At 45.6% G+C, this 25,488-nt stretch overlaps 3 protein-coding genes across 4 annotated transcripts; 2 read left to right on the forward strand and 1 right to left on the reverse strand.

Moving 5' to 3' along the window:
• Nucleotides 1-3,662: 3,662 nt before the first annotated feature.
• On the forward strand, nucleotides 3,663-5,082 carry LOC122933642 (hemoglobin heart muscle subunit alpha-type-like). Its single transcript, XM_044288544.1, has 3 exons — nucleotides 3,663-3,757; nucleotides 4,438-4,642; nucleotides 4,893-5,082. Exons 1-3 carry the CDS (start codon nucleotides 3,663-3,665, stop codon nucleotides 5,001-5,003), a joined length of 411 nt encoding a protein of 136 aa, XP_044144479.1. The 3' UTR covers nucleotides 5,004-5,082.
• A 3,675-nt stretch (nucleotides 5,083-8,757) lies between these two features.
• Nucleotides 8,758-16,437, forward strand: LOC122933697 (hemoglobin heart muscle subunit alpha-type-like). 2 transcript variants are annotated; one of them, XM_044288660.1, is made up of 3 exons: nucleotides 8,758-8,873; nucleotides 14,020-14,224; nucleotides 16,306-16,437. In XM_044288660.1, exons 1-3 carry the CDS (start codon nucleotides 8,785-8,787, stop codon nucleotides 16,414-16,416), a joined length of 405 nt encoding a protein of 134 aa, XP_044144595.1. In that variant the 5' UTR covers nucleotides 8,758-8,784; the 3' UTR covers nucleotides 16,417-16,437. The 2 variants fall into 2 exon arrangements, with proteins under 2 accessions (XP_044144595.1, XP_044144594.1); XM_044288659.1 differs by lacking the exon at nucleotides 8,758-8,873 and having other exon boundaries at nucleotides 13,910-14,224.
• Nucleotides 16,438-19,976: 3,539 nt separating this feature from the next.
• LOC122936177 (hemoglobin heart muscle subunit alpha-type-like) lies at nucleotides 19,977-24,170 on the reverse strand. Its single transcript, XM_044292253.1, has 3 exons — nucleotides 24,076-24,170; nucleotides 22,323-22,515; nucleotides 19,977-20,090 (listed from the first exon to the last, which is right to left on the reverse strand). Exons 1-3 carry the CDS (start codon nucleotides 24,168-24,170, stop codon nucleotides 19,977-19,979), a joined length of 402 nt encoding a protein of 133 aa, XP_044148188.1.
• Between the last annotated feature and the right edge of the window lie 1,318 nt (nucleotides 24,171-25,488).

The following is a 25,488-nucleotide window of genomic DNA, read 5'->3' on the forward strand; positions in this document are numbered from 1 at the left end:
TGCTGATTACAGGGATGTGGATTAAATCACTTTTTATTGAACTAAATATGTGTTCTCTTACCTGCGATGACAAGCATGACCTTCAGTCAGGTAGGCAGAAGAGCAACTGCGTATTCTGTCCCCCAGGAACAAAAGGTCTGTCTTTTAGTTCCACCTGCATTTAGCAGTGTTATATGAAACTGTGCTCGTCATTCAGGCTTTAATCACTCTGCTGCCATCTACTGGTCATTTAAGAGAAATGCCATGAGTTTGACTTTTCTATTACCACAGCTATACTCCTGGATTGCTGAAGCTGGGAATGTAATATGTATTAGTTTATTTTTTATGGGGTACCTGATTTTGACATACCTTACACTTGCACTGTATGGATTTTACCGCATCAAATAAAGGACATTGTTTTACCAGAAGCTGGATCCTCTTACTTTTTGCACAGCTTATGTCGGTCTTGTCCTAGTCACATCCGTGCCTCTGATATGATACGCAGGTCAGCGCTGCATTTCTGACTTTCTATACCTAAAATATAACTTGTGGCCGACATAATTAGCAGCAATAATTACAAAGTGCAGTTTCTGGCACCAGTTAAGGAGGTATGGCTGCTGGTTGGATGGCAATAGGTTGGCACTACCAAGCATTTGTGGATTTAGGTGTCCACTCAAGTGCAGGCCTAGCAGTGGTTTAGGTAGGTGGTGGTGTCTGAGCTGTTTTCGTTCACCTTTCAGCAGTGTCTGTAAAGCTGTATTTCGCTGATCACTCTGCTGTCTTGTCTCTCAAGCGTTTTCTTAAGACAGGATTAAGTTGTTCTCACAGGAGAAGAATTTCTGGTCCCTGAGTTTTCCTCACAGGGGAATAAGATATGGTTTCTGGGAGTATGAGCTCTGACGTGTGCTTCCTCACTCCCCACTATCTGAACAGGACACTCTTTCTCTCTAGTTAGGAACTCCCCCTCCTTGCAGGAAACAGGACCAGCTATCTCCTACCAAGAGGGTAGGTAGCCCTGTTCCTACTAACCATTAAATCACCTGCTGGAATACATTTTATAAACACGAAAATACTATACATTACATATTTAACATAGCAATTGCAGATATCCCCAGGCCTGGGGTACTGCACACCCCCTTGATGAAAGTCAGGACATGCTCAGGCTGTGCTGGTGGTTCCTCCTGGTAGTCCAGCAACAGGTGCCCAAAGACGCAGATCACGCTGGCCCTCTCCCTCCCATTGCTGTGGAGAGACCAGGTTAAGGGCATAAGTCCATAATATACAAGACAATATACAAGCTAGAAACATTGGCTACCAGTTCCTGTGATATGGTACCTGGGAGCAGGAGCTCTGACATGCACTTTCTCACTCCCCCACTATCAGAACAGGAACACTCTCTCCATCACTCTCTGTCTCTAGACTGGAAATCCCCCTGCTGGCAGGATGTAGGACCAGCACACTCTGACCAATAGGGGAGGAACAGGTTGGGTAAGCCATATTCCTGCCAACTATTACCTTCCCTGCTAGAATAAATGGTATAAACATGAAAATACAATACATTACTAATAAACTCTGTAAAAACACAATATATTACATTTAAAACTCTGTCCAATGCAGATGCCCACATGTCTGGGGTACTGCATGGTCTTAGTTTCCCACTGAAAGCTGAACTCTGATTGGTTGCTATGAGTAACTAAGAAGTTTACTGTTTGAAAGTGTTTTTATAGGGCCTATATGTGAATCCAGTCTAAGGGCTCATTCACACAGCTGAATTTTTCATCAGAATTTTGGAGTGGATGCTGGCGCATGGTGTTTGCTTTACACTGTTTTCAATGGGCAGTGCTGCAGATCGGAGGTTTAAAGCCACAACTTCACCAGGAAGGGAGATCGCTCGCGGTTTCACTCCTTCAATAGAGCTAAGCCTGGAGCAGGTCTTCAGCATTAGTGTTGTTCACGAATATTCGAATTGCGAATTTTTACCGCGAATATCGTCACTTCGAGAATTCGCAAATATTTAGAATATAGTGATATATATTCGCAATTTTGAATATTCTAGATTTTTTTTTTAATCAGTACACATGATCTCTCCCTGCTTCTAGCTTGTGGGCCAATGAGAAGGCTGCAATATCTTTGACTTTAGGCGTAGTGTTAATTGCGAATTTTCGTAATGCTAATTTTTATCGGCAATAAATGTATTCGTTATTTTTTTTCCATCTGAAGTCATGATTCCTCCCTGCTTAAGTTACGTAAGCAGGGAGGAATCATGACTTCAGATGGAAAAAAATGACAAATATTCTAAAAACCGAATATATAGCACTAAATTCTATAGTGCTATATATTCGTTTTTGACCCACGCCTGTATTGATCGCGTAATATTCGCATATTACGTGATTATTACCATGCCGATTTTTCGAGTAAAAAAAAAGTAGAATATAACGAATATTCGAATTCGCGAATATTCTACAAATATTCTACGAAATATTTGTGAAATATCGTGAATTAGAATATGACACCTGCCGCTCATCTCTATTTAGCATATCATCTGTGTGAACTTGCCCAAAGGCGGTCATCACAGATATTTCCATCTATATTACCAGGACCTCTGACCTCACAATCACATAAGGCCTCTTTCACACTACCGTATGGCTATTTCAGTGTTTTGCGGTCCGTTTTTCACGTATCCGTTGTTCCGTTTTTTTTGTTTCCGTTCCGTTGTTCCGTTCCGTTTTTCCGTATGGCATATACAGTAATTACATAGAAAAAATTGGGCTGGGCATAACATTTTCAATAGATGGTTCAGAAAAAACGGAACGGATACGGATGCATTTCCTTATGTGTTTCGTTTTTATGGTGGACCCATTGACTTGAATGGAGCCACGGAACGTGATTTGCGGGCAATAATAGGACGATTTTGCGGGCAATAATGGCCGTCCGTCCGGCACAAGGCCAGGACGGACGGCCAGAAGTCCTCCTTTTTAGTGGTTATCGGCGGGTACGGCCCTTTAAGTATCCCCAACCAATTGGCAGGCCTGTCACATCACACCCTCACACAGCGCACTGACGACACACGTCCAGCACTGCTTGCATCGCGTCAGTCAATTCTGGTTTGCGCAAGCGCGGGAACAATTAGAGGAACAGACTCTAAGGAGCACTGCGCGGACTGAGGGGCTCGTACTGGTCATCTGTGAAGGGGGACTTAATGCGATGCATGCACTGCGATCACATGTATGATACCACATGTACTGTACACGTGTAATGAGATGTGTCCCATAGACGTACATCACATGTCATATAATACAGAAATTACCAACTGCACCGGATATCAGAGACATGTTACATCACACGTGTGCGCACAGCGTCATGTGATCACATACGAAAACTTTACACGTGGCATCGCAGTGTGTTTTTCGGTCACGTGTAATCATTGCGCACATTTGATCAGCATGGAGACCTGAGCTAATACACATGAGCATCTTCTCAGGTGATAGGAGTCTACAAGAGCCACCAGCTGATTGTGTCTGCACTCCAGTCCAGGAGTTGTCAGCCAGGCCAGGTTGTCGGGCTCTCCTGTAGGGCCCCAGGTGTGCTGGATCAGCAGCCATTCCTCCCTATATAAAGGTAATGATGGAGTCTGGGGCCCCTCAGTGCAGATTGGTCCTTGTGCTGGAGCTTCACATCCCAGGATGGCGCTATCAGATGCTGAGAAGGCGGCTTTGGAGCCCTTGTTTGTGAAGATTGACGCTGACGCTGAGAAGATTGGATGTGAAGCCATGGAGAGGTGAGCGGCAGAGCCAGATAGTCACTGCTACAAGGGGCTGGGAAGGAGGAGCTGATACATTGTTACACCTGGAGCTCCGCCCCCTGCACTACATGCAACAATGTATCAGATTTGTTTGGAATCTTCCTTAAACATGAAAAACTGTAATGTAAAAACAGACCTCAGGATTTGGGTGAGGTGAATCATGTGATTTATTTTATTTTTTGGGCAGAGCAGTTTGTCCATAAGGTCTCTCTTATTGCATTGTTTTCACTCAAGTTATTGGGGCTGAGCTGCAGTACCAGACGCATCCTGTGGGTGAGAGTGGTGCTGTCACTGCTAATCCCCTTTAGTGTTATACCAGGGGAATAGAACCAAGAAACCTCCATGAGAGAGAGTTGCACAGGATTAGTAAAACATGGCTGCTTTTTGTTAAGCAGCGCCACCCCTGTCTACAGGCCGTGTGTGATACTGCAGTTAAGTTCTATTAACTTCAATGGATCTGAACTATAATTACAGACAGGTGTGGTGCTGCTTCTGAATGGAGGTAGCCATCTTTACCTAATACTCAGCCATCCTTAAAGTTGCTCCTCAGAACGGTTTTGTCTTTAGCCCCATCTACTGTCCTGACATCAGATTACCCTGGTACATAGTGTAAGGACACTGTTCTCCTATAACACTGGATGTTCTTCTTTCCTCAGTCTCTTCCAGCACCATCCAGACACCAAGTCCCACTTCACTCACATGGACGTGACCCTCGGCAGTCAGGATCTGAAGACACATGGAGGGAAGATTATCCACGCCATTAATGATGCCCTCAACCACTATGGAAATCTGCAGGAGAACTTGGCCACACTGCGGGAGATGCACACCAACAAGCTGAAGCTCAGTGTGGACACCATCAAGGTGAGGAGCAGATCTGTCCAGTGGGGATCAGAAAGTCTGATATAAATGGCACCACTCTCTTGTCTATGGCTGTATCTGGTTTTTCCTCGTTGACCGTCAATGGTGCGGAGCTCCAAAACCAGACACTACACATGGACAAGACTGGAGCCATTTTCTAGTTGTTCTAAATCCACCTCCCCTTTAGAACTATCAAAACTTATAGGAAATGTTGTCGTGTTGAGCATGCACTGACTCAATCATCCATCCCCAGCTGCTGTGTGGTTGTCTTCTGGAGGTCATCGTCAAGCATTTCCCGGATGTGGACAAGTCGGCCTGTGACAAGTTCCTCAATGAGGTTGCAGTTGCCCTGATCTCCAGCTGACTGGGAGGATTCTTCCTCAGATCTGTCTCCAGTAACAAGCGTCTGTCCTCCATGATACTGATGTCTCCATGACCTGGGATCTCCATTCTCCTGATGGCTAATAAATATTATATTTGTACATCACGTCTCCTGGTATTTTTAGTCTGATCTTCTGTGATTGTGAATTTGGCCAATAATGGCGTCTACATCAAGGAATCCAGTAGACTACAGAGCCGGGGAGGAAGGAATGATGTCACAACTTAATATAAAAAAAAGTGGACCACCCCTTTTAACATTCATTTATCAGAGAGTCTACAAGGAGCACCTTACATTGGAGGACTTGGCACATCTTTGTTTGGCCTCATGTACACGACCGTTCAGTTTTTTGCGGTCTGCAAAAAACTGAAGCTGCCCGTGTGCCTTCCGCAATTTGCGGAACGGGCGGCCCATTGTAGAAATGACTATTCTTGTCCGCAAAACAAGAATAGGACATGCTATATATTTTTTTTATTTGTGGGGCAACGGATGCGGACAGCACACGGAGTGCTGTCCGCATCTTTTGCGGCCCCATTGAAGTGAATGAGTCCGCACCCGAGCCGCAAAAACTGCGGCTCGGATGCGGACCACAACTACGATTGTGTGCATGAGGCCTTATATTCAGTTTTATTAGTGAGGTGGTGTAATACTTCATGTCTCCAGTAGTGGTGCTGTAGGGAAATAAAAAAAACACTTGGGCTAGGTGTACACTACTATTTTTTTATAATGATAGTTTATGGCAGGGATGGGCAAACTGCGGCTCTCCAGCTGTTGTAAAACTACAACTCCCAGTCTGCTTACAGCTATCAACCTACAGCAGGGCATGATGGGATTTGTAGTTTTACAACATCTGGAGTGCCGCAGTATGCCCATCCCTGGTCTATGGTGTCCCACTGCGACGCGACAGTCAAAATGGACTTTTCTGTGAGCATCGCAGTCGCATTGCGACACCATAGGCTATCATTAAAAAAAAAGAGTGATCTCCAGTGCGGATACAACCATACGGTCCGGATCTTAGGACCCAGCGCACTGACCAGCCTTACAACAGCTACGTGCATCACGTGGGACGCCGCGTTATAGACCTGAGTCCAAGTGGCTGGAGCAAGATCAAGGGGACGCAGGAGGGGTAATGTACTTTGCCCTATGGGGCTTGTATGAAGTTTTGGACAAGACTATATTGGTTGAACATTTGACCTATACTGCCTGCTGAGTTTGCACACTAATTGAATCGGCATACATGCGGTCATACACCTGACCTGAGTTGCATACGGACATTGCAGCCCTACACGGATTGTGTGGACATTTTACTGTGCGGTCAATTTTGCTTTATGTGTATGTTTTTAATTGCATGTTTTCGGATATATGTGAGTACGGTTTTAGCTCTGTCACCATTTTAGACATTATTTTAGGTAATAAATTGGGATTACTGACATCCTGCCCTGATGTTCTCTGATAATTGAGTGCCCTCCAGTTACTATATTACTTATCATTATAAAAATTGTTGCATGACATTGCGGATCTGCAAAAAAAAATATAATGGATGGCATCCCTTATTTTTTTCCAGATACATTGTAACAATGCCTAAAACGGACAAGAATATGACTTTTTTTTTTTTTTTTTGCGGGGCTACTGAATGGACATACTGATGCGGACAGCACACATTGAAATGAATGGGTCCACAAAAAGAAAAACGGAACGGAAATAAACAACGTTCGTGTGCATGTAGCCCTAGGCCTCATGCACACGACCGTTGTCTTGGTCCGCAGTTTTTGCGGCTCAGGTGCGGACCCATTCGCTTCAATGGGGCAGCAAAAGATGTGGACAGCACTCCGTGTGCTGTCCGCATCCGTTGCTCCGTAAAAAAAATAAAAATATATATATATATATAACCTGTCCTATTCTTGTCCGTTTTGCGGACAAGAATAGGCAGTTATATCAATGGCTGTCCGTGCCGTTCCGCAAATTGAGGAATGCACACGGACCGCAAAACACAACGGCCGTGTGCATGAGGCCTTATGCTGGGTTCACACCTGAGCGTTTTACAGCGCGTTCAAACGCGCTGTAAAACGCTCAACACATGAAAACCAATGCTTCCCTATGGCCCTGGTTCACACTTGAGCATTTTACAGCGCGTTTGAACGCGCTGAAAAACGCCCTACGCTCAAAAAAGTTCTTGAGCTTCTTTGGGGCGTTTTGTCGCGCGTTCCCGTACATAGACTTTCGGGAACGCGCGACAATGGGCGTTCGCTTGTCTCTGTATGCGCGATTGTAAACGCCGGTACAATCGCGCATACAGAGCGCTCCTTTCAGAACACTCAGGTGTGAACCCAGGGTTACTCTCAGGGCCCCTCACTGATCACTGGGATCAATTCAGGAGATTTTTATACCCATATTTTTCCGGTGAAGTAAATACATGTCCTCCCATTAAAAAACGGCTCCAGCATCGGTTGTAGGCTGGGCACGAAGGGGGCAGCACTATTGTAAGGGGTAGCCTTACTGTGTGGGGGTAGTAAAGGGTACTGTATGACTACTGTGTGGGGGGCACAAAAGGACTTTGCAGGATTTGACATGCGTAGATAGGAAATGGTTATTATCAGCCTTCCATTGTTTTCAATGGGCGGTGCTACAGTTTGCAGGTCACGACTGCGCCAAGAAGGCAGTCCACTCACATTTTAGCTCCGTTCAATACCGGTTAGCAGCGAGCAGGTCTGCAGCACTGAAAGTCAACAACTGCGGCCGTTTCTGCCACGGTATACGCGGTGGAATTGGACAGTGTGAACAGGTTCTAAGGCGGCCATCACCGACATCTCCTCTATATTTCCAGGATCTCTGACCTGCTACATGCACACCAACGTTGTTAGTTTCCGTGTCCGTTTAGTTTTTTGCGCGGATAGGATGCGGACCCATTCATTTCAATAAGTCCGCAAAATATGTGCTGTCCGCATCAGTATGTCCGTTCCGTAGCCCCTCAAAAAAAAATAGAACATGTCCTATTCTTATCCGTTTTAGGCATCGTTACAATGTATCCGAAAAAAATAAACGGATGGCATACGGATGTCATCCGTTTTTTTATTGCGGGACCGCAAAACATTTACGGTCGTGAACGCCGGGAATATTTCCGGAATGTCTCACTTCCTGCTGTCGGCTTTCAGATCCATAAGAAAATCCCGTCATGACCGGACCTTTCCATCCTTCCATCTTATACCGCCTATCAGACAAGAAGGGTCCATTAACACGACACGTTTATTACCGCAACATTCTGCAAAATGGGGCAATAAACTGCGATCTGACCACATTGTGTGAATACTGCCAAACCCTAGATACCTGTCAGCCGAGCTGACAACCATGTATGTGACCTGACACCTCCTAGACGACAGTAGTGATGTCATATAATGAATAGGTTAATAACATGAGCGGCCATAATGCGAAATATCCCGCCGCGGTCTCAGAGGGCGATACAAATACTGTACAGGTAACATCGCAGTGCGTTTTCCGGACTCGTGTAATCATTGCTCATATTTGATCAGCACTGAGCCCGGAGCTAATACACATGAGCGTCTTCTCAGGTGATAGGAGTCTACAGGAGCCGCCAGCTGATTCTGTCTGCACTCCAGTCCAGGAGTTGTCAGCCAGGCCAGGTTGTCAGGCTCTCCTGTAGGCCCCAGGTGTGCTGGATCAGCAGCCATTCCTCCCTATATAAAGGTGATGATGGAGTCTGGGGCCCTCAGTGCAGATTGGCCCTTGTGCTGGAGCGTCACATCCCAGGATGGCGCTATCAGATGCTGAGAAGGCGGCTTTGGAGCCCTTGTTTGTGAAGATTAACGCTGAGAAGATTGGAGGTGAAGCCATGGAGAGGTGAGCGGCAGAGCCAGATAGTCACTGCTACAAGGGGCTGGGAAGGAGGAGCTGATACATTGTTACACCTGGAGCTCCGCCCCCTGCACTACATGCAACAATGTATCAGGTTTGTTTAAGATGTTCCTTGAAAATAAAAAAACTAATCTAGGAATTCTATAACTTGTATCCTGTATTGCATTTTCATTTAAGTGACTGGGGCTGTGCTGCAATACCAGACACGTCCTGTGGGTGAAAGTGGTGCTGTTTCTGCTAATTCTGTAAAACTTTGTTAATGTTTTTAGCCAGGAAAAAAAAATGGCAGGTGTTGTACAGGATTAGTGAAACATGGCTTCTTTCTGTGAGGCCTCATGCACACGACCATTGTTCTGATCCGCATCCGAGCCGCAGTTTTTGTGGTTTGGATGCGGACCCATTCACTTCAATGGGGCCGCAAAAGATGCGGACAGCACTCTGTGTGCTCTCCGCATCCGTTGCTCCGTTCTGTGGTCTGCAAAAAATATAAAATATAACCTGTCCTATTTTTGTCGGTTTTGCGGACAAGAATAGGCAGTTATATCAATGGCTGTCCGTGCCGTAACGCAAATGGCGGAACACACGGATGCCATCTGTGTTTTGTGGACCACAAAACACGCAATGGTTGTGTGTATGAGGCCTTAAAGAAACAGTGCCACACCCGTTTACAGGCTGTGTGATGTTGCAGTTCATCCTCTTACACTTAAATGAAACTTAACTACAAACCGTACAGCGGTGCGGTGCTGCTTCTGCACTAACCATTGGCATGGAGGGGTTGTATGACGCAGACTGCTGCGATGAGTTCACATCATACCTGGAAGGTGCCATCTGCGTAATACAGTCAGGATCTGCCATGTCTCTGAACCTAGTGACTTAACCCCCTTAGATACCATTGTCAATAGTGACTGTGGCATCTGAAGCTGGGAGGGGAGGGGCTCGCTCTGTCTTCTGATTGGAGTCCCTGCAGCAAAATCGCAGGGCCCATCTGGTTGCCTTGAAAGCCTGGGGGCTTCTGAAGGTTTCCAGGCCTGTCGGTTATCTGCCTGTAAGGCCTCATGTTTTTTTTGTTTTTTTTGCAGTCCGCAAAAAAGGGTCCCGTAGTTCCGTGATCCGTGTCCGTTTTTTCTTCCTTGATTTTTTTTTTTTTTTGGAGGATCCAGACATGAAGGAAAGTAAAAAAAAAAGTCATTTTGGTGTCCGCCTGGCCGTGCGGAGCCAAACGGATCTGTCCTGAATTACAATGCAAGTCAATGGGGACGGATCCGTTTGACGTTGACACAATATGGTGCAATTGCAAACTGATCCGTCCCCCATTGACTTTCAATGTAAAGTCAGGGTATATTTTAACTTGAAGCATCCCCATCACCATGGGAACGCCTCTATGTAAGAATATACCATCGGATTTGAGTTAGATCGTGAAACTCAGATCTGACAGTATATTCTAACACAGGCGTTCCCATGGTGATGGGGACACTAAGTTAGAATATCCTACGAACTGTGTACATGTCTGCCCCCTGCTGACTGGCAGCACCCGATCTCTTACAGGGGGCTGTGATCCGCACAATTAACCCCTCAGGTGCCGCACCTGAGGGGTTAATTGTGCGTATCATAGCCCCCTGTAAGAGATCGGGTGCTGCCAGGGAGGAGGGGGCAGACCCCCCTCCCTCCCCTGTATTACATTCATTGGTGGCCAATGCGGCCCCCTCCCTCGCCAATATTATATTCATTGGTGGCCAGTGCAGCCTCACCTCTTCTTCCCCCCCCCCTTACTTTGGCTAGTGTGCCCCCTCTCTCCCCCCCCCCCTGGGGCTCCGATTGGTAACCATGGCAACCAGGACGCTACTGCAGTCCTGGTTGCCATGGTTACTTAGCAATTTTTAGAAGCATTATACTTACCTTCGATGTCTATGACCGGCCGGGCGCTCCTCCTACTGGTAAGTGACAGATCTGTGCTCTGAGTCTAAGCAATGCGCCGCACAGACCTTTCACTTACCAGTGGAAGGAGCGCCCGGCCGGTCATAGACATCGAAGGTGAGTATAATGCTTCTAAAAATTGCTAAGTAACCAGGACTGCAGTAGCGTCCTGGTTGCCATGGTTACCGATCGGAGCCCCAGCAATTAAACTGGGACTCCGATCGGAACTCTCCGTTGCCACCAATGATGGGGGGGGGGGGGGCACCTGAGGGGTTAATTGTGCGGATCACAGCCCCCTGTAAGAGATCGGGTGCTGCCAGGCAGGAGAGGGCAGACCCTCCTCCCTCCCCTGCAGCAGGGGGCAAACTTGTACACAGTTCGTAGGATATTCTAACTTGAAGCGTCCCCATCACTATGGGAACGCCTCTGTTAGAATATACTGTCGGATATGAGTTTTCACGATCTAACTCAAATCCGATGGTATATTCTAACATAGGCGTTCCCATGGTGATGGGGACGCTTCAAGTTAAAATATACAATCGGATTGGAGAAAACTGGGGGACGGATCCGTTTGCAATTGCACCATATTGTGTCAACGTCAAACGGATCCGTCCCCATTGACTTGCATTGGAAGTCAGGACGGATCAGTTTGGGTCCGCACAGCCAGGCGGACACCAAAAGGCTTTTTTTTTTTTTTTTACTTTCCTTCATGTCTGTGGATCCTCCAAAAATCAAGGAAGACCCACGGAAGAAAAAACGGACACGGATCACGGAACTACGGGACCTGTTTTTGCGGACCGCAAAAAAAAAAGGTTGTGTGCATGAGGCCTAAAGCTGTACACGAGGCACAGCTCGGTAAGAAGTCTCTCAATCCTGATAGGATCGCATGTTTCAGTCCTCCTAAGAGAACAAGGTTACTGTGAAGTAAGAGTTAATAAATAAGAACATATCTTACATCCAGATTGTCACTCCTTCCCAACTCCTAAAGGGGTTATCCCATGACTAATGTAAAAAAAAAAACAGACCTCATATAGTACATGACAATCTTTCTCCAGACCCAGGACCAGCCCTGTACCTCACGTGGGTCCAGAGATCCCCCTGGTCGTTACTCTGCTAGTTTTCAAGGGGAGTGTCTTACTGCTGCAGCTCAGGGGGCGTGTCCATGCTCCACCTATCACAGCTCTGGAGGCAGTTGAAGAATAATACTGAGCATGTGCGACCTTCTCAGTGAGCAGGACAAAGAAATGAGAAACGACCAGCAGGAGGCGCTATACCGATAGATTTAATTGATGAACTCATTGGCTATGCTATATTTTTAATTACATGCAGTTACAAAAGTGTTCAGATACAAGTGCTGGTTTGAAAACTGTAGAATATTTTCCATGGGACAACCCCTTTAAGTATAAAAATATATACTGTAAAAAGTTATTACTGTGTCCCAGAATGCCCAAGTTGGCAAAATATATATAAATATTTCCTGTGTGGTGAGCGCCATAATCAAAATAAAGAATAACTCCCCAAAAATTGCATAAATAAAAACTAAGTTCACCCTGCAAAAACATGCTATCAGCTCTGCAGACAGAAATCCATAATGGTTATGCAAAGAAAACTTTGTTTTACTAGGTTTAAAAATAATTAACCTTAATAATTAACGGCACAAACTTGTTGTTGCTGTAATTGAGTTGTCCTGCAGCAAAGTCACATTTTTTAGTGAACACCATTGTAACAAAACCTTGGTGGAGATGTTTAATATTTTTCCATCAATTTCACCACAAATTTTATCACTTTCCAATATATTAAGTTAAATAGCGCCATAAATACTAATTATCCCCCAAAACTAAGCCCCTTATGGCTGTGAATGGAATATTAAAGGGTTATGGCTCTTGATATGTGGGGAGGAAAAATTAAAATGGGCCTGGTCCATAAGAGGTAGCCATGTATTACTAATGCTGAGCCACTCTTAGGCCTCTTTCACACGGGCGAGTATTCCGCGCGGATGCGATGCGTGAGGTGAACGTATTGCACCCGCACTGAATCCGGACCCATTCATTTCTATGGGGCTGTTTACATGAGCGGTGATTTTCACGCATCACTTGTGCGTTGCGTGAAAATCGCAGCATGCTCTATATTCTGCATTTTTCACGTAACGCAGGACCCATAGAAATATATATAAAATATATTTTTTTTTCACGCACGGTTGCTAGGAGACAATCGGGATGGAGACCCGATCATTATTATTTTCCCTTAGAACATGGTTATAAGGGAAAATAATAGCATTCTGAATACAGAATGCATAGTAAAATAGCGCTGGAGGGGTTAAAAAATAAATAAAAAATAATTTAACTCGCCTTAGTCCACTTGATCGCGCAGCCGGCATCTCCTTCTGTCTTATCTTGGCTCTGTGCAGCAACAGGACCTGTGGTGACGTCACTCTGTCATCACATGATCCATCACCATGGTAAAAGATCATGTGATGACCGGAGTGACGTCACCACAGGTCCTGTTGCTGCACACAGCTAAGATCAAGACAGAAGGAGATGCTGGCTTCGCGATCAAGTGGATTAAGGTGAGTTAAATTATTTTTTTTAACCCCTCCAGCGCTATTTTACTATGCATTCTGAATGCTATTATTTTCCCTTATAACCATGTTATAAGGGAAAATAATACAATCTACAAAACACTGATCCCAGACCCGAACTTCTGTGAAGTTCGGGTTTGGGTACCAAACATGCTCGTTTTTTTTCTTATGCGAGTGCAAAACGCATTACAATGTTTTGCACTCGCATGGAAAAAATGTGCATGTTCCTGCAACGCACCCGCACATTTTCCCGCAACGCCCGTGTGAAAGAGGCCTAAGGCTCCATTCACATGTTCTCAGTGTTTTGTGAATCTGCAAAACACCAGGCCGTCACCCCAATAGAAATGCCTATTGTCTGCAGCTGTGGACGAGAATAGGACATGTTCAATTAATTTTTTTTTTTTTGCTGGGCCGTGGGCCAGAAATGTGGATGCGGAAAGCACACTGTGCTATCGGCATCTTTTCCATCCCAGTTGGAAATGAATGGGTCCGCATAATTGTGGAATTGATCCGGACCCAAAGTGCAGATGACTGAATGGAGCCTAAATGTGGCCCTTCAGTCTGGCCATCTTGTATTTCCTTGGTACATGGTGTAAGGACGCTGTTCTCCTATAACACTGGATGTTCTTCTTTCCTCAGTCTCTTCCAGCACCATCCAGACACCAAGTCCCACTTCACTCACATGGACGTGACCCCCGGCAGTCAGGATCTGAAGACACATGGAGGGAAGATCATCCACGCCATTAATGATGCCCTCAACCACTATGGAAATCTGCAGGAGAACTTGGCCACACTGCGGGAGATGCACACCAACAAGCTGAAGCTCAGTGTGGACACCATCAAGGTGAGGATCTACAATGGAAGGAAACCTTGGTGCTTCCACAATTGCACTTACTTTATCTTGACCTGGTAGGAAGTGTTAGGCCCCTTTCACACGGGCGAGTTTTCCGCGCGGGTGCATTGCGTGAGTTGAACGCATTGCACCCGCACTGAATCCTGACCCATTCATTTCTATGGGGCTGTGCACATGAGCTGTGATTTCACGCATCACTTGTGCATTGCGTGAAAATCGCAGCATGCTCTATATTGTGCGTTTTTCACAACGCAGGCCCCATATAGGTGAATGGGGCCGCGTGAAAATCGCACGCAAGGGCGGATGCGGTGTGATTTTTCACGCATGGCTGCTAGGTGACGATCAGGCTGGGGACCCAATCTGTATTTTCCCTTATAACATGGTCCACTTGATCGTGTAGTTGCGGATCTGTCTTCTGTAATGTTGAGCTGCCGGCTAAGGACATGTGGTTACGTCACATGGTCCCTCACCATGGTGATGAACCATGTGATGAGCACAGTGAGGTCATCAAAGGTCCTATTCCTGTGCACAGCAAAGACAGAGATGCCGACTGCGCGATCAAGTGGATTAAGGTGAGTTAAATTATTTATTTTTTTAACCCCTCCAGCCCCATTTTACTATGCATTCTGTATTCAGAATGCTATTATTTTCCCTTATAAGGCTACTTTCACACTTGCGCTTGATCGGATCCGTTCTGAACGGATCCGATCACATTAATGCAGACGGAGGCTCCGTCTGCATTAATAACTTTAAAAAAAAGTGCGCAAGTAGCCTGCGCGGATCCGTTCAGACTTTCAATGTAAAGTCAATGGGGGACGGATCCGCTTGAAGATTGAGCATATGGTGACATCTTCAAGCGGATCCGTTCCCATTGACTTACATTGTAAGTCTGAACGGATCCGCACGCCTCCGCACGGCCAGGCGGACACCCGGACGCTGCAAGCAGCGTTCAGCTGTCCGCCTGTCCGAGCGGAGCGGAGGCTGAACGCCGCCAGACTGATGCAGTCTGAGCGGATCCGCATCCATTCAGACTGCATCAGGGCTGGACGGAGGCGTTCGGGTCCGCTCGTGAGCTCCTTCAAACGGAGCTCACGAGCGGACCGACGAACGCTAGTGTGAAAGTAGCCTTACCATGTTATAAGGGAAAATAATACAATCTACAGAACACCTAACCCGAACTTCTGTGAAGAAGTTCGGGTTTGGGTACCAAACATGCCGATTTTTCTCACGCGAGTGCAAAGTGCATTACAATGTTTTGCACTTGCGCGAAAAAATCGCGCATGTTCCCGCAACGCCTGTGTAAAAACCAGCCTTAGTGTTTCTCATCTTAGGCAAACATAGACTCATAAAACTCATCCATAGACTGTCTAGTATTGCAACACAAATGAAGTGAACAGGCTAAGAGTTCTAGATGTCTCTACAGGCTTAGATCGGTGTGGTCCAGTGGAAGCCTGGAAGAGGACATCTAGAACTAGGTGTCTGATGTTGGGCTTGCTGGGCTGTACCTGCAGCATGCATTTTACTTAGAGTTGCTGACAGATGCCCTTTGACACCGGTCCGGCTGACCAGTTACATGTGCACTTGGCAGCTGAAGGCATCTGTGTTGGTCTCATGTTCAGATCTTCCTGCGCTGCTGAGAATATTTTTATATACAAACATCTAGGACAGGAATCGGCAACCTAAGTGTGCATGCTGGGAGGTGTAGTTTCACAGCAACTGTAGTGCCGATGGTTGCTGATGCCTGCTCTAGAATCAACGGGGACGTTGCCATTACACCTAGACTCCGGTCTCTGAAAATATCACACCTGGCCCTGTGACAGTACAAAGGGAGTGGTAGTTGCAGAGAGAGCAGAGCCTCTAGGTGTTATGGTAACGCCCCCGTTGCTCCTAGAGGCTCATTTGCATATATAAAAACATCGTTTTTCTCAGCAATGCGGGCACATATGAACATGGGACCAACACAGATGCCTTCAGCTGCCAAGTGCACATGTAACAGGTCAGCCATTGTCATAGGTACAAAACTGCTGACAGATGCCCTTTAACTGCTCACTAACTGTCTGAACTCTCCCCAGCTGCTGTGTGGTTGTCTCTTGGAGGTCCTCGTCAAGCATTTCCCAGATGTGGACAAGTCGGCCTGTGACAAGTTCCTCAATGAGGTTGCCGTTGGCCTGATCTCCAGCTGACCGGGGAAGACAAAGTCCAGCCTGTATATCTGTATAATATCTTGAAATGACTAATAAATCTTTACTATACATTCATAATCCTGGCTTCTCTCATGTGGGCTCAAAGGATGTTAGAAGCTGGGTACCATGCCTGGGCGGCACTATGCACACTGGTTTATACGCTGTCCCTTAGAAGTGTGAGACCTGGCAATGTAACCCATGGATGTTGTAGTACTTTGTGTAAATGGGTTCTAGAGTTTGAAGGTGGGAAGCTAGTTCCAGGCTTAATTTAAAGGGGTTTCCTAGGATTTTAGGTGGCATTATCAGATTGGGAGTCTGACCTCCTATCTTTTATTGTGGCACTGGAACCACACATCACCGCTTGTGCACTGTCTGGAGCTGGTTACCATTCACTTCAGTAGGAGCAGCGCTGCAGTACTTGGCTCCGTCCACCGCACAATGGGTAGAACTGGGCAGTCGGTGTAAGGGTAACATTTTTCAACAACCCCTTTAAGGGTGGACCCAGAGATGCGATTACAGCAAAACCTGGAGCGTTTGGCACCAGCAGCATAAATTGAGGCTTGACCCAATAGTGCGTGTTCAGCAATGATCAGGGGATTTTCTGTCCAGATCTCTGCCTTCACTCAGTCCACTGCTTTCAATGGGAAGTATGACTTGGCTCATACAGGGCAATGTGTTTATTCTTGGTCCAGATCGCGTCTGGAAAATCCCATGTAGGGTGTAAAAGCCACATCAATATCTGCATAGGAAATGTGTTGGAATTTTGATGAAAATTCAATGCCTAAATATTAAGCGCACTAATACAACTGAGTGTACTGGAATGCTTGTGCCATTACACGCGGATTATGTGATGTTGTGGGTCTTCCCTTTTCAGCCTTCCAATAGTTATAGGCTGGGTATATACCTCACATCCAGCATAGTTTACATGTAACCTTCACCCTATGGCTTGTCATTGGTTAAAATCTGCATCTCTAAGTTTCTCAGTAATTTTTTTTTCCTGCAGAGTTTTAATGATCTCCTTTATCTTACTGTAGAATTTGGATTTTCTACCCTCAATTCCACAGCAGAAAATCTATGGTGTAGTATGCACCTAAAGGGAACCAGCTGCATAACCTTGTATACTGGACTCCATAATGCATCGGATTGCAGTAGCTCCTGAGCTCCCCCTAGTGGCAGCAAACAGAAATGAAGCCTGTGCGCATGGACCACGATCTATGGACATTATTTGGGGACAATAGGTCTTGTTATATGGCTTGATGAAGAAATGTGACTGCCCCTTATATATCGGCCGAAGCAGAGAGAATTTGGAAAGAGTCTCCTGACTTGTTGGGCTTTAATACCATGCATCAGGCCTATGTGTGTGGAGCCCCCTCTAATTCTGTGCTGGGGGCAGCTCCGTGGTTAGCATGGACATCGTGCAGGGGTCCTGGGGTCAAATCTGACCAAGGATAACATCTGCATGGAGTTTGTATGCTCTCCCCGTGTTTGCATGGGTTTCCTCCCACACTCCGGACATACTGATGGGGAACTTGAACTTGTAGTGTGAGCCCCATTGGAACCAGTATCTGCAGAATCTTTCAGTGCTACGTTGGTGCGTGAAATACTAGGGAGCTGTAGGCGCTTTACACATTGAGGTTGCAGCTCCACAAATACATTATCTGATGGGGCATGCTCGGTCTGTGTGATGCAGGAAGTACCACATGGCCCCATAGACTTGGTGTTTGTCTTAAAGGGAACCTGTCAGGCTGAACATGGTCTCTGAGCTGCAGGCAGCATGTTATAGAGCAGGAGGAGCTGAGTAGTTTGATGTATAGCTTTATGGGAAAATATTCCTTACAACTTGTATCTTATTCATTTATATTCCTGCTCATTCTGGGCTCTGAGGTCCAGGAGGCGGAGCCAACAGTGACTGACAGCTGTCTCTGTATACATAGAGGGCAGGCTGTCAATCACTGATAGGACCGCCTCCTGGACCTCAGAGGCCAGAATGAGCAGGAATATAAATGAATGAGAGAAAATTTGTAAAGAATCTTTTCCGATCAAGCTGCTCAGCTCCTCCTGGTCTATAACCTGCAGCTCAAATTCAATGTTCAGCGTGACAGGTTCCCTTAACTCCATCCCAACCAGAGCAATACATGTATGGTGTTGGCTGGGACCAGGGGTGCAGCTAGCCTTTCTGCTGCCTGAGGCAAAAACTGAATCGGCACCCCTCCCCAATGCCAATTTCTTAACCTAACCCCTTCCCTTCAGCGCATGGACATTTGGCTGCCCCCCCCCCCTCTCTTGCCCCTTCCTAGTGCTGCCTGAGGCGATCGCCTCACCTTGCCTCATTGGTGGTGCACCGTTGGCTGGGACTTTAAAGATGGTGCAGACTGAGCAGGCACCTGGGACTGTCTGTGACTGGCAATAGTGCCTATCGCAGAGATTCCGTGGTCAAACATTACCACGACATCCAGACCAGCAAAAACGTGGAAGAGCTGCACATTAGATCCTATGGAGGTCCGGTCTGTGGCAGGGCTCCATAGGAACATGGGGAGGGGAGGGGGGGGTGTCACTTATTAAGACCAGAGTATTAGATGCCAGTCTTAACACCCCCTTTAGCTGGCGGTGGATGCACCAAATTTATGTGGAGGTGCTGGCCTCTAGATAAATTCGGTGTATCAATCACCTGTCTAAATCTGTGCCAGCAAGGGAGCGTAAAACGGGCGTAGACACCACTACCTCCTTTCTTTAGGCCTGGCGTGAGCTGGGAGAAGTCACAGATTTGCAGCACTTTTTGGTGTATATCTAATTGTAAATACCCCCTCCCCCCATAGTGTATTTCTCATACACTCCAATGTATGAAAAGCAATTTAAATATAAAGATTCTAATTGCTCCTCCCCTTTCCCCAAAATGTAAATACAAAAGATGTAAACAATAAATAAAATTACACAGTGGCATTTCCCCATGCGGAAACACCTGTACCAATAAAATACAAAAATACTTATCCCATGTGACAAAATGGGAAAAAAAATGCCTGTTTCAATGTTTTTTTAGTCAGTCACTTCCCACAAAAAAAGTTTTAAAAGGAATTTTGTTTAAGTTCCAATCCCCACTACATCTGTGTGGAATTAGGAAGTGCAAAAAGCAAGTCCTCATACAGCTGTATAAATTGAAGGAAAAAAAATAAAGTTATGGTCTTGGAAATGCAGGGATTGAAAAATAAAAATAAAAAAAACTCCCAGGGCTTAAAGAGTTAAAGACCCCCCACCAGCCTGGACAAGGAGGCTCCATAGCCTTCACATTAGGACACAACACACCAGTGCAGGCCTCCAGAGGATGGAAAGGTCCAGGACATACTGGGATCTACCACCGTCCTGAAAAGAAGCCTTTGGAATTTGCAACTTTTTATTTTCAAACAAAATTGTTACATAATTACTAATTCCAGGAGTCTCTAATAGGGAGGAGTCTGGTAAGTTCATGGCAGTCTGCTAGGCGGATGGGGGTCAGGTTGGTGATGCTAAAGCTTGTACAGGATATGCAATGGCTCGGATCAGTATCTTGACTTAGTCTTCAGGGATTAGCTAGAAGTCAGGATGCCAGAAACCTCTTTAAGAAATTTTTCCCAGGCGGCTTGGACAAAATCTCCGGAGAAGTGAGCAGACAGCACATCCTGGATGCAAACATTGACAAGCTGGAAGGAAGCAGACGAGAGGGTTACTGATGGCATAGGGGAAGGTTATTAAAGGGATTCTGTCACCTCCCCTAAGGCAAAAAACGATTTAAAACCAGCCATGCAGCACAGCTTACCTGGATTAGGCTGTGCTGTTCAATCTTGAAATCCGTCCAGCAGTTAGTTCAAAAAACGAGTTTGATCAATGAGGAAATGCGTCCTGAAGGTGCCCAGAGGGGCGTTTTTTTCTTCTGAGAGAGCCCAGTCCCGCCCCTTTTTCAGTGCCCAGCCCGCCTTCCTTTTACTTCCTAACCGCCGCCCCCAGCCTGCCACAGCCTCTCCTGCCTCTCCTCCCCCTCCCTCTTGCCGAACGAAGTCTCGCACAGGCGCAGTACCCACTGAGGGCTGCGCCTGTGCGATCATCAGGAGACTGAGGGCGGCAGCTTCATCTTCGTCACTGGGCATGCGCCGAGCCCAGTGACGTCCGATGCTCGCTCTTCCCTGCTGACTGAGGGAAGAGCGAGCATCGGACGTCACTGGGCTCGGCGCATGCCCAGTGACGAAGATGAAGCTGCCGCCCTCAGTCTCCTGATGATCGCACAGGCGCAGCCCTCAGTGGGTACTGCGCCTGTGCGAGACTTCGTTCGGCAAGAGGGAGGGGGAGGAGAGGCAGGAGAGGCTGTGGCAGGCTGGGGGCGGCGGTTAGGAAGTAAAAGGAAGGCGGGCTGGGCACTGAAAAAGGGGCGGGACTGGGCTCTCTCAGAAGAAAAAAACGCCCCTCTGGGCACCTTCAGGACGCATTTCCTCATTGATCAAACTCGTTTTTTGAACTAACTGCTGGACGGATTTCAAGATTGAACAGCACAGCCTAATCCAGGTAAGCTGTGCTGCATGGCTGGTTTTAAATCGTTTTTTGCCTTAGGGGAGGTGACAGAATCCCTTTAAAGGGGTTGTCCAAGATTATAAAAATGGCTGCTTTATTCCACCCTACCCCTCAGTGGGTTGTGTCTGGTATTGCAGCTCAGCTCCACTGCAGTGAATGTGGCTGAGTTGTAATACCACACTCCCCCTGTGGACAGGGGTGGCGCTGTTTTTGGAAGAAAACGTCCATCTTTTTCTAGCCCTGGACAAAACCTTTATTATATATGATAAAATTAGGTTCGGTTTTTCAAGGGATTTATTTTTTTTTTCATTCTAGTGGGCGGAGAATATGGAAATGCATAACATAATGGGCGTTATAGCTACACTGTGTCGCGCAACATAGGGGACAACTACACTGCAACCTGTCGCGCAACATATTTTAAAATGGTAGTCTATGGTGTCGCACTGCGACATGCTGCATATAGATGGGGTAGCTGTACCCCAGAGGTAGGGAGCAGGAATAGCATTGCAGCTGTGAAATCTCAGACTACAAGGAGGCCCCCCGAGTGTGAGCGGAGAGCGCACATGCAGTATACTCTCCATTCATTTCTATGGAAGTTTTGAAAAAAGCCAAACGACTGTTCTCAGCTTTTTTATAAATTAATTGAGTTCACAGCGCAAGCGCCATTTATTTCTAAGGGACTGATGGAAATAGCCCAGCCAGTACTGTTCTCAAAAGTACCATAGAAATGAATGGAGGGTGGCTGTGCATGTGCCGCTGCTCTCCGCTCACTGGTGGTACTGTTCTGGAGATAGGCCAACTCTGGGACCTACACCTATCTTAGCAATAGGTCACCAATTTCCAAAATGAGACAACCCCCCTGTTCTGTTGAAGAAGTCATCTTGGAGGTCAGTGGTGGTCTGAGATCACAGTCACCCACCGATTGTCCACTTTAAAACACTGAGCTCATTCAAATGTATATAGCGACCTCATGGTCAAGATTATATTTTGCCACATTTTGGGAGCATATTCAACAATTTCTATGGCATTCATGTTATTCCACTCTCAGCCTCATCTTCTTCCTAGCTCAGACATTGGAGAAGGAGGGAAATGAAAGAGAGAAACTCTTCAGACTACACAGGGTTTATTTGTAGTCTGTCACCATGGAGACACTTAGATCTGAATAAGAACTATATAAACAAAATTGTATCTTTTTAATAAGGATTATTTACCAAGCTGATTCCTCCAGCCCCTCACTGGAGATTGTGAGCATATTAACCAACATGGACATTATGTATTTTGGGTGTTACTTTAAGTCATTTACTACTGTGCTGTCTACATTTGATTAGTACATACATACTCTCACTTATGTTAGAAATGACATTCCTCACCTTCATGTGATCCATGTTGACCTTGAGCTTGTTGGTGTGGAGGTCCTGGTACTTGGATAGGCTGTCTAGATTTTTAGAGGCTTCTCCGATAGCATTGAAAATTTTTCCACCGTGGGTCAAGAGGTCTTGAGAACCAGGAGTCAGGTCAAGGTGGCTGAAGAACGACTTTGTCTCAGGGTGGTTCTGGAAAAGCCTAGAAATGACCCATGGGGTGGACATGTTAAGAACTGAATTGGTTGTGCAGGTGACCAACAAATACATAGAAAGGTAAAAATGAAATGAACATTGCTTTATTATCGCCGCCTGTTGTATTATATCAGACTATACCTTATTACCTCAGAGTCAACCTAGTATATAATATCACACCTTTCCTTCTTACCTCAGAGCTAGCCTGGTGTATTATACCAGACCCTACCTTATTACCTCAGAGTCTATCTAGTGTATTATATCAGACCCTACCTTATTACTAGTGATGAGCGGCAGGGGTCATATTCAAATTCGCGAATAATTTGTAGAATATTCGGCGAATATTCACAAATTCGAATATTCGTTATATTCTACGATATTTTTTTGCTCGAAAAATTGGCAAGGTAATGATTGTGTAATATGCGAATTTTCGTAATACGATTTTATCAACTTACAACTATTAGACAAAGAAGATTATAGCACTATATTAGCTAAATTGCTCTATATTAGTTTTTTTTTCGAATATTCGCTATATTGCTATATATTCTTGTTTTAGAATATTACGAATATTCGAAAAAACAAAGTTATAGCAATATAGCGAATATTCGATAAAAAAAAAAGAATATACAGCAATTTAGCTAATATAGTGCTATAATCTTCTTTGTCTAATAGTTGTAAGTTGAAAAATTCGCAATACAAAATTCGTATTACGAAAATTTGCAAACACCACTACTCCTAAAGTCAAATACACTGCAGCCTTCTCACTGGCCCACAAGCTAGAAGCAGGGAGGGATCATGTGTACTGATTTAAAAAAAAAAAATTAATATTCAAAATTACGAATATATATCACTATATTCGAAATATTCGCAAATTTTCGCGATCAAAATTTGAAATTTGAATATTCGTGATCAACACTACTTATTACCTCGGAGTCAACCTAGTATATAATATCACACCTTTCCTTCTTACCTCAGAGCTAGCCTGGTGTATTATATCAGACCCTACCTTATTACCTGAGTGTCGATCTAGTGTATTTTATCAGACCTTCTATGTTACCTCAGAGCTAGCCAGTAGTATTACGAGACCTTACCTTATTACCTCAGAGCTAGTCTGCTATATAATATCAGACTCTACCTTTTTAGCTCAGAGGTACTCTGCTATATTATATCAGAACATATCTTATAAAAAAAATCTGCGTCTCCATCTAAAGTCCTGCAACAATGCAACCCATCCTAGTGGACACCAACCTATCCTTTCTCCAGGTTGTCCACCTCCTCCCTCAAAGACCCCTCAAGAAGTAAGAAGACCCCCCTGGGCAATCTATTGTCTAGGTACTGCCTCAAGGTGCATTTAGATGCCCCAATAATCGTCCAGATTATCAGGAATGACCGTTCCTGCAAACGGTCGTTCCCAATAATCTGGCCATCTAAATGTGCCACCGATCGCCCAATGAGCAAGTGGAAAACTCACAATTGGCCGCTCAAATCCACCTTTAGACATTGATGCAGTCATGTAGACCGGTAAGGGGTGGTCTACTGGTGGCCCTTTGAATTTCCAGGTAGTTACCTGCTCAATGACTCGGCCCCCAGTTTATTGGCCTCGGGTGCGATCTTCTCCCATAGGGAAGTGATGGCGGCCTTCTCGCTGTCTGAAAGTCCCATGGTGTGGTTTGGCAGTAGGTTTCTTCTGTGGGCTGTCAGGTAGGAGGGTCCTTATATAGCTGGAGTGAGCAAATGTATGGCATGCATAATGAGGGTCACATGCTCTGGAGGTTCATTGAAATCCTTATAATCTGGTATGGACTGGAGCTGGAGCCATTGACACTATGGTGGGGGGTGTAGAGGAGGTCCATGCACTGAGTTACATTTAGCCATGATGTTTAATTAGTCACAAGTTGTAAGTAGCTGAAACCTGAGGCCGTCAGCTGACTTGGAATGTAAAGTATGTAAAGCGTCTTTACGGCCATTGTTGCTTGTATCACAAATGACTGCTAATCAGCCTTATCGCCCTCCGAGGACGGTCCTCGCACCACGTACACACTGGCTGCCCCTCATGGAGGGCACAGGGGGCACATCAAGGGGAGACAGCCATACAGCCGGCCATATGTTCTCCTCCACTCATCAGCTACAATGTATTTTATTCCATTACTGTAGCATTAATAATAATAATAGTAATAATAATATTTATATAACATATTCCACAGCGCTTTACACTCAAACAATCAAGTCAATAATTACAACAAGAGGAATGAGGGCCCTGCTCGCAAGAGCTTACAATCTATGATATGATTAATCAGGGTGTATTCACATTCGATGGTCTCGTTGCAAATCATTTTTCCAGGAAAATTGCGAAAATGATGGGGGATTAAACCCGTTATATAAGGATTTTTGTGTGTTTTTTTGCATCTTTTTTCCAAATATTTTTCAGATATAGGCTACATGCACACGACCGTATGTGCTTTGCAGTCCGCAAATTGCGGATCCGCCAAAAAAACAGATGACGTTCCGTATGGCATCCGTTTTTTTTTTTGCGGATCCGTTTTTTTTGAGGATCCATTGTAATAATGCCTATCCTTGTTTGCGAACTAGAAAAACATAGGACATGCACTATTTTTTTTTGCGGGGCAACGGAACGGACATACTGATGGGTCCGCATCCTATCCGCAAAAAAAAAAACGGAACGGACACAGAAACAAAATACGTTCGCGTGCATGAGGCCATATTCTCATTGGAGAGGAGGGAATCTTCCAAGGTTTGATTTGTTTCAGATTCGCCAAATTTTTCAAAAAGTTTTGGTCGGGTCCGAATCTATTCGTTCCGAACCAAAAGTTTCTCCAATTGCCCTGGAAATTGGTATATAAGGCTAGGGCTACACGACGGCATGGGTCGCGTGACATTTTGTCGCACTAATGTTGCGCGACAATTTTTATAATGATAGTCTATGGTGTCGCACTGCGACATACTGCGACACGACAGTAGC

The sequence above is a fragment of the Bufo gargarizans genome, chromosome 4 (assembly GCF_014858855.1).
Source record: "Bufo gargarizans isolate SCDJY-AF-19 chromosome 4, ASM1485885v1, whole genome shotgun sequence".
In the NCBI taxonomy this organism is placed as follows: Eukaryota; Metazoa; Chordata; class Amphibia; order Anura; family Bufonidae; genus Bufo; species Bufo gargarizans.

Excerpts from the sequence above, each read along its gene's own strand:
- LOC122933642 (XM_044288544.1), top strand. The coding sequence starts at position 3,663 with ATGGCGCTATCAGATGCTGAGAAGGCGGCTTTGGAGCCCTTGTTTGTG. Across the intron at positions 3,758-4,437 it reads GGATGTGAAGCCATGGAGAG|TCTCTTCCAGCACCATCCAG; the intron begins GTGAGCGGCAGA and ends TTCTTTCCTCAG. Across the intron at positions 4,643-4,892 it reads TCAGTGTGGACACCATCAAG|CTGCTGTGTGGTTGTCTTCT; the intron begins GTGAGGAGCAGA and ends ATCCATCCCCAG.
- LOC122933697 (XM_044288659.1), top strand. The coding sequence starts at position 13,916 with ATGGAGCCTAAATGTGGCCCTTCAGTCTGGCCATCTTGTATTTCCTTG. Across the intron at positions 14,225-16,305 it reads TCAGTGTGGACACCATCAAG|CTGCTGTGTGGTTGTCTCTT; the intron begins GTGAGGATCTAC and ends AACTCTCCCCAG.
- LOC122936177 (XM_044292253.1), bottom strand. The coding sequence starts at position 24,170 with ATGGGACTTTCAGACAGCGAGAAGGCCGCCATCACTTCCCTATGGGAG. Across the intron at positions 22,516-24,075 it reads GGGGCCGAGTCATTGAGCAG|GCTTTTCCAGAACCACCCTG; the intron begins GTAACTACCTGG and ends GGTCATTTCTAG. Across the intron at positions 20,091-22,322 it reads TCAACATGGATCACATGAAG|CTTGTCAATGTTTGCATCCA; the intron begins GTGAGGAATGTC and ends GCTTCCTTCCAG.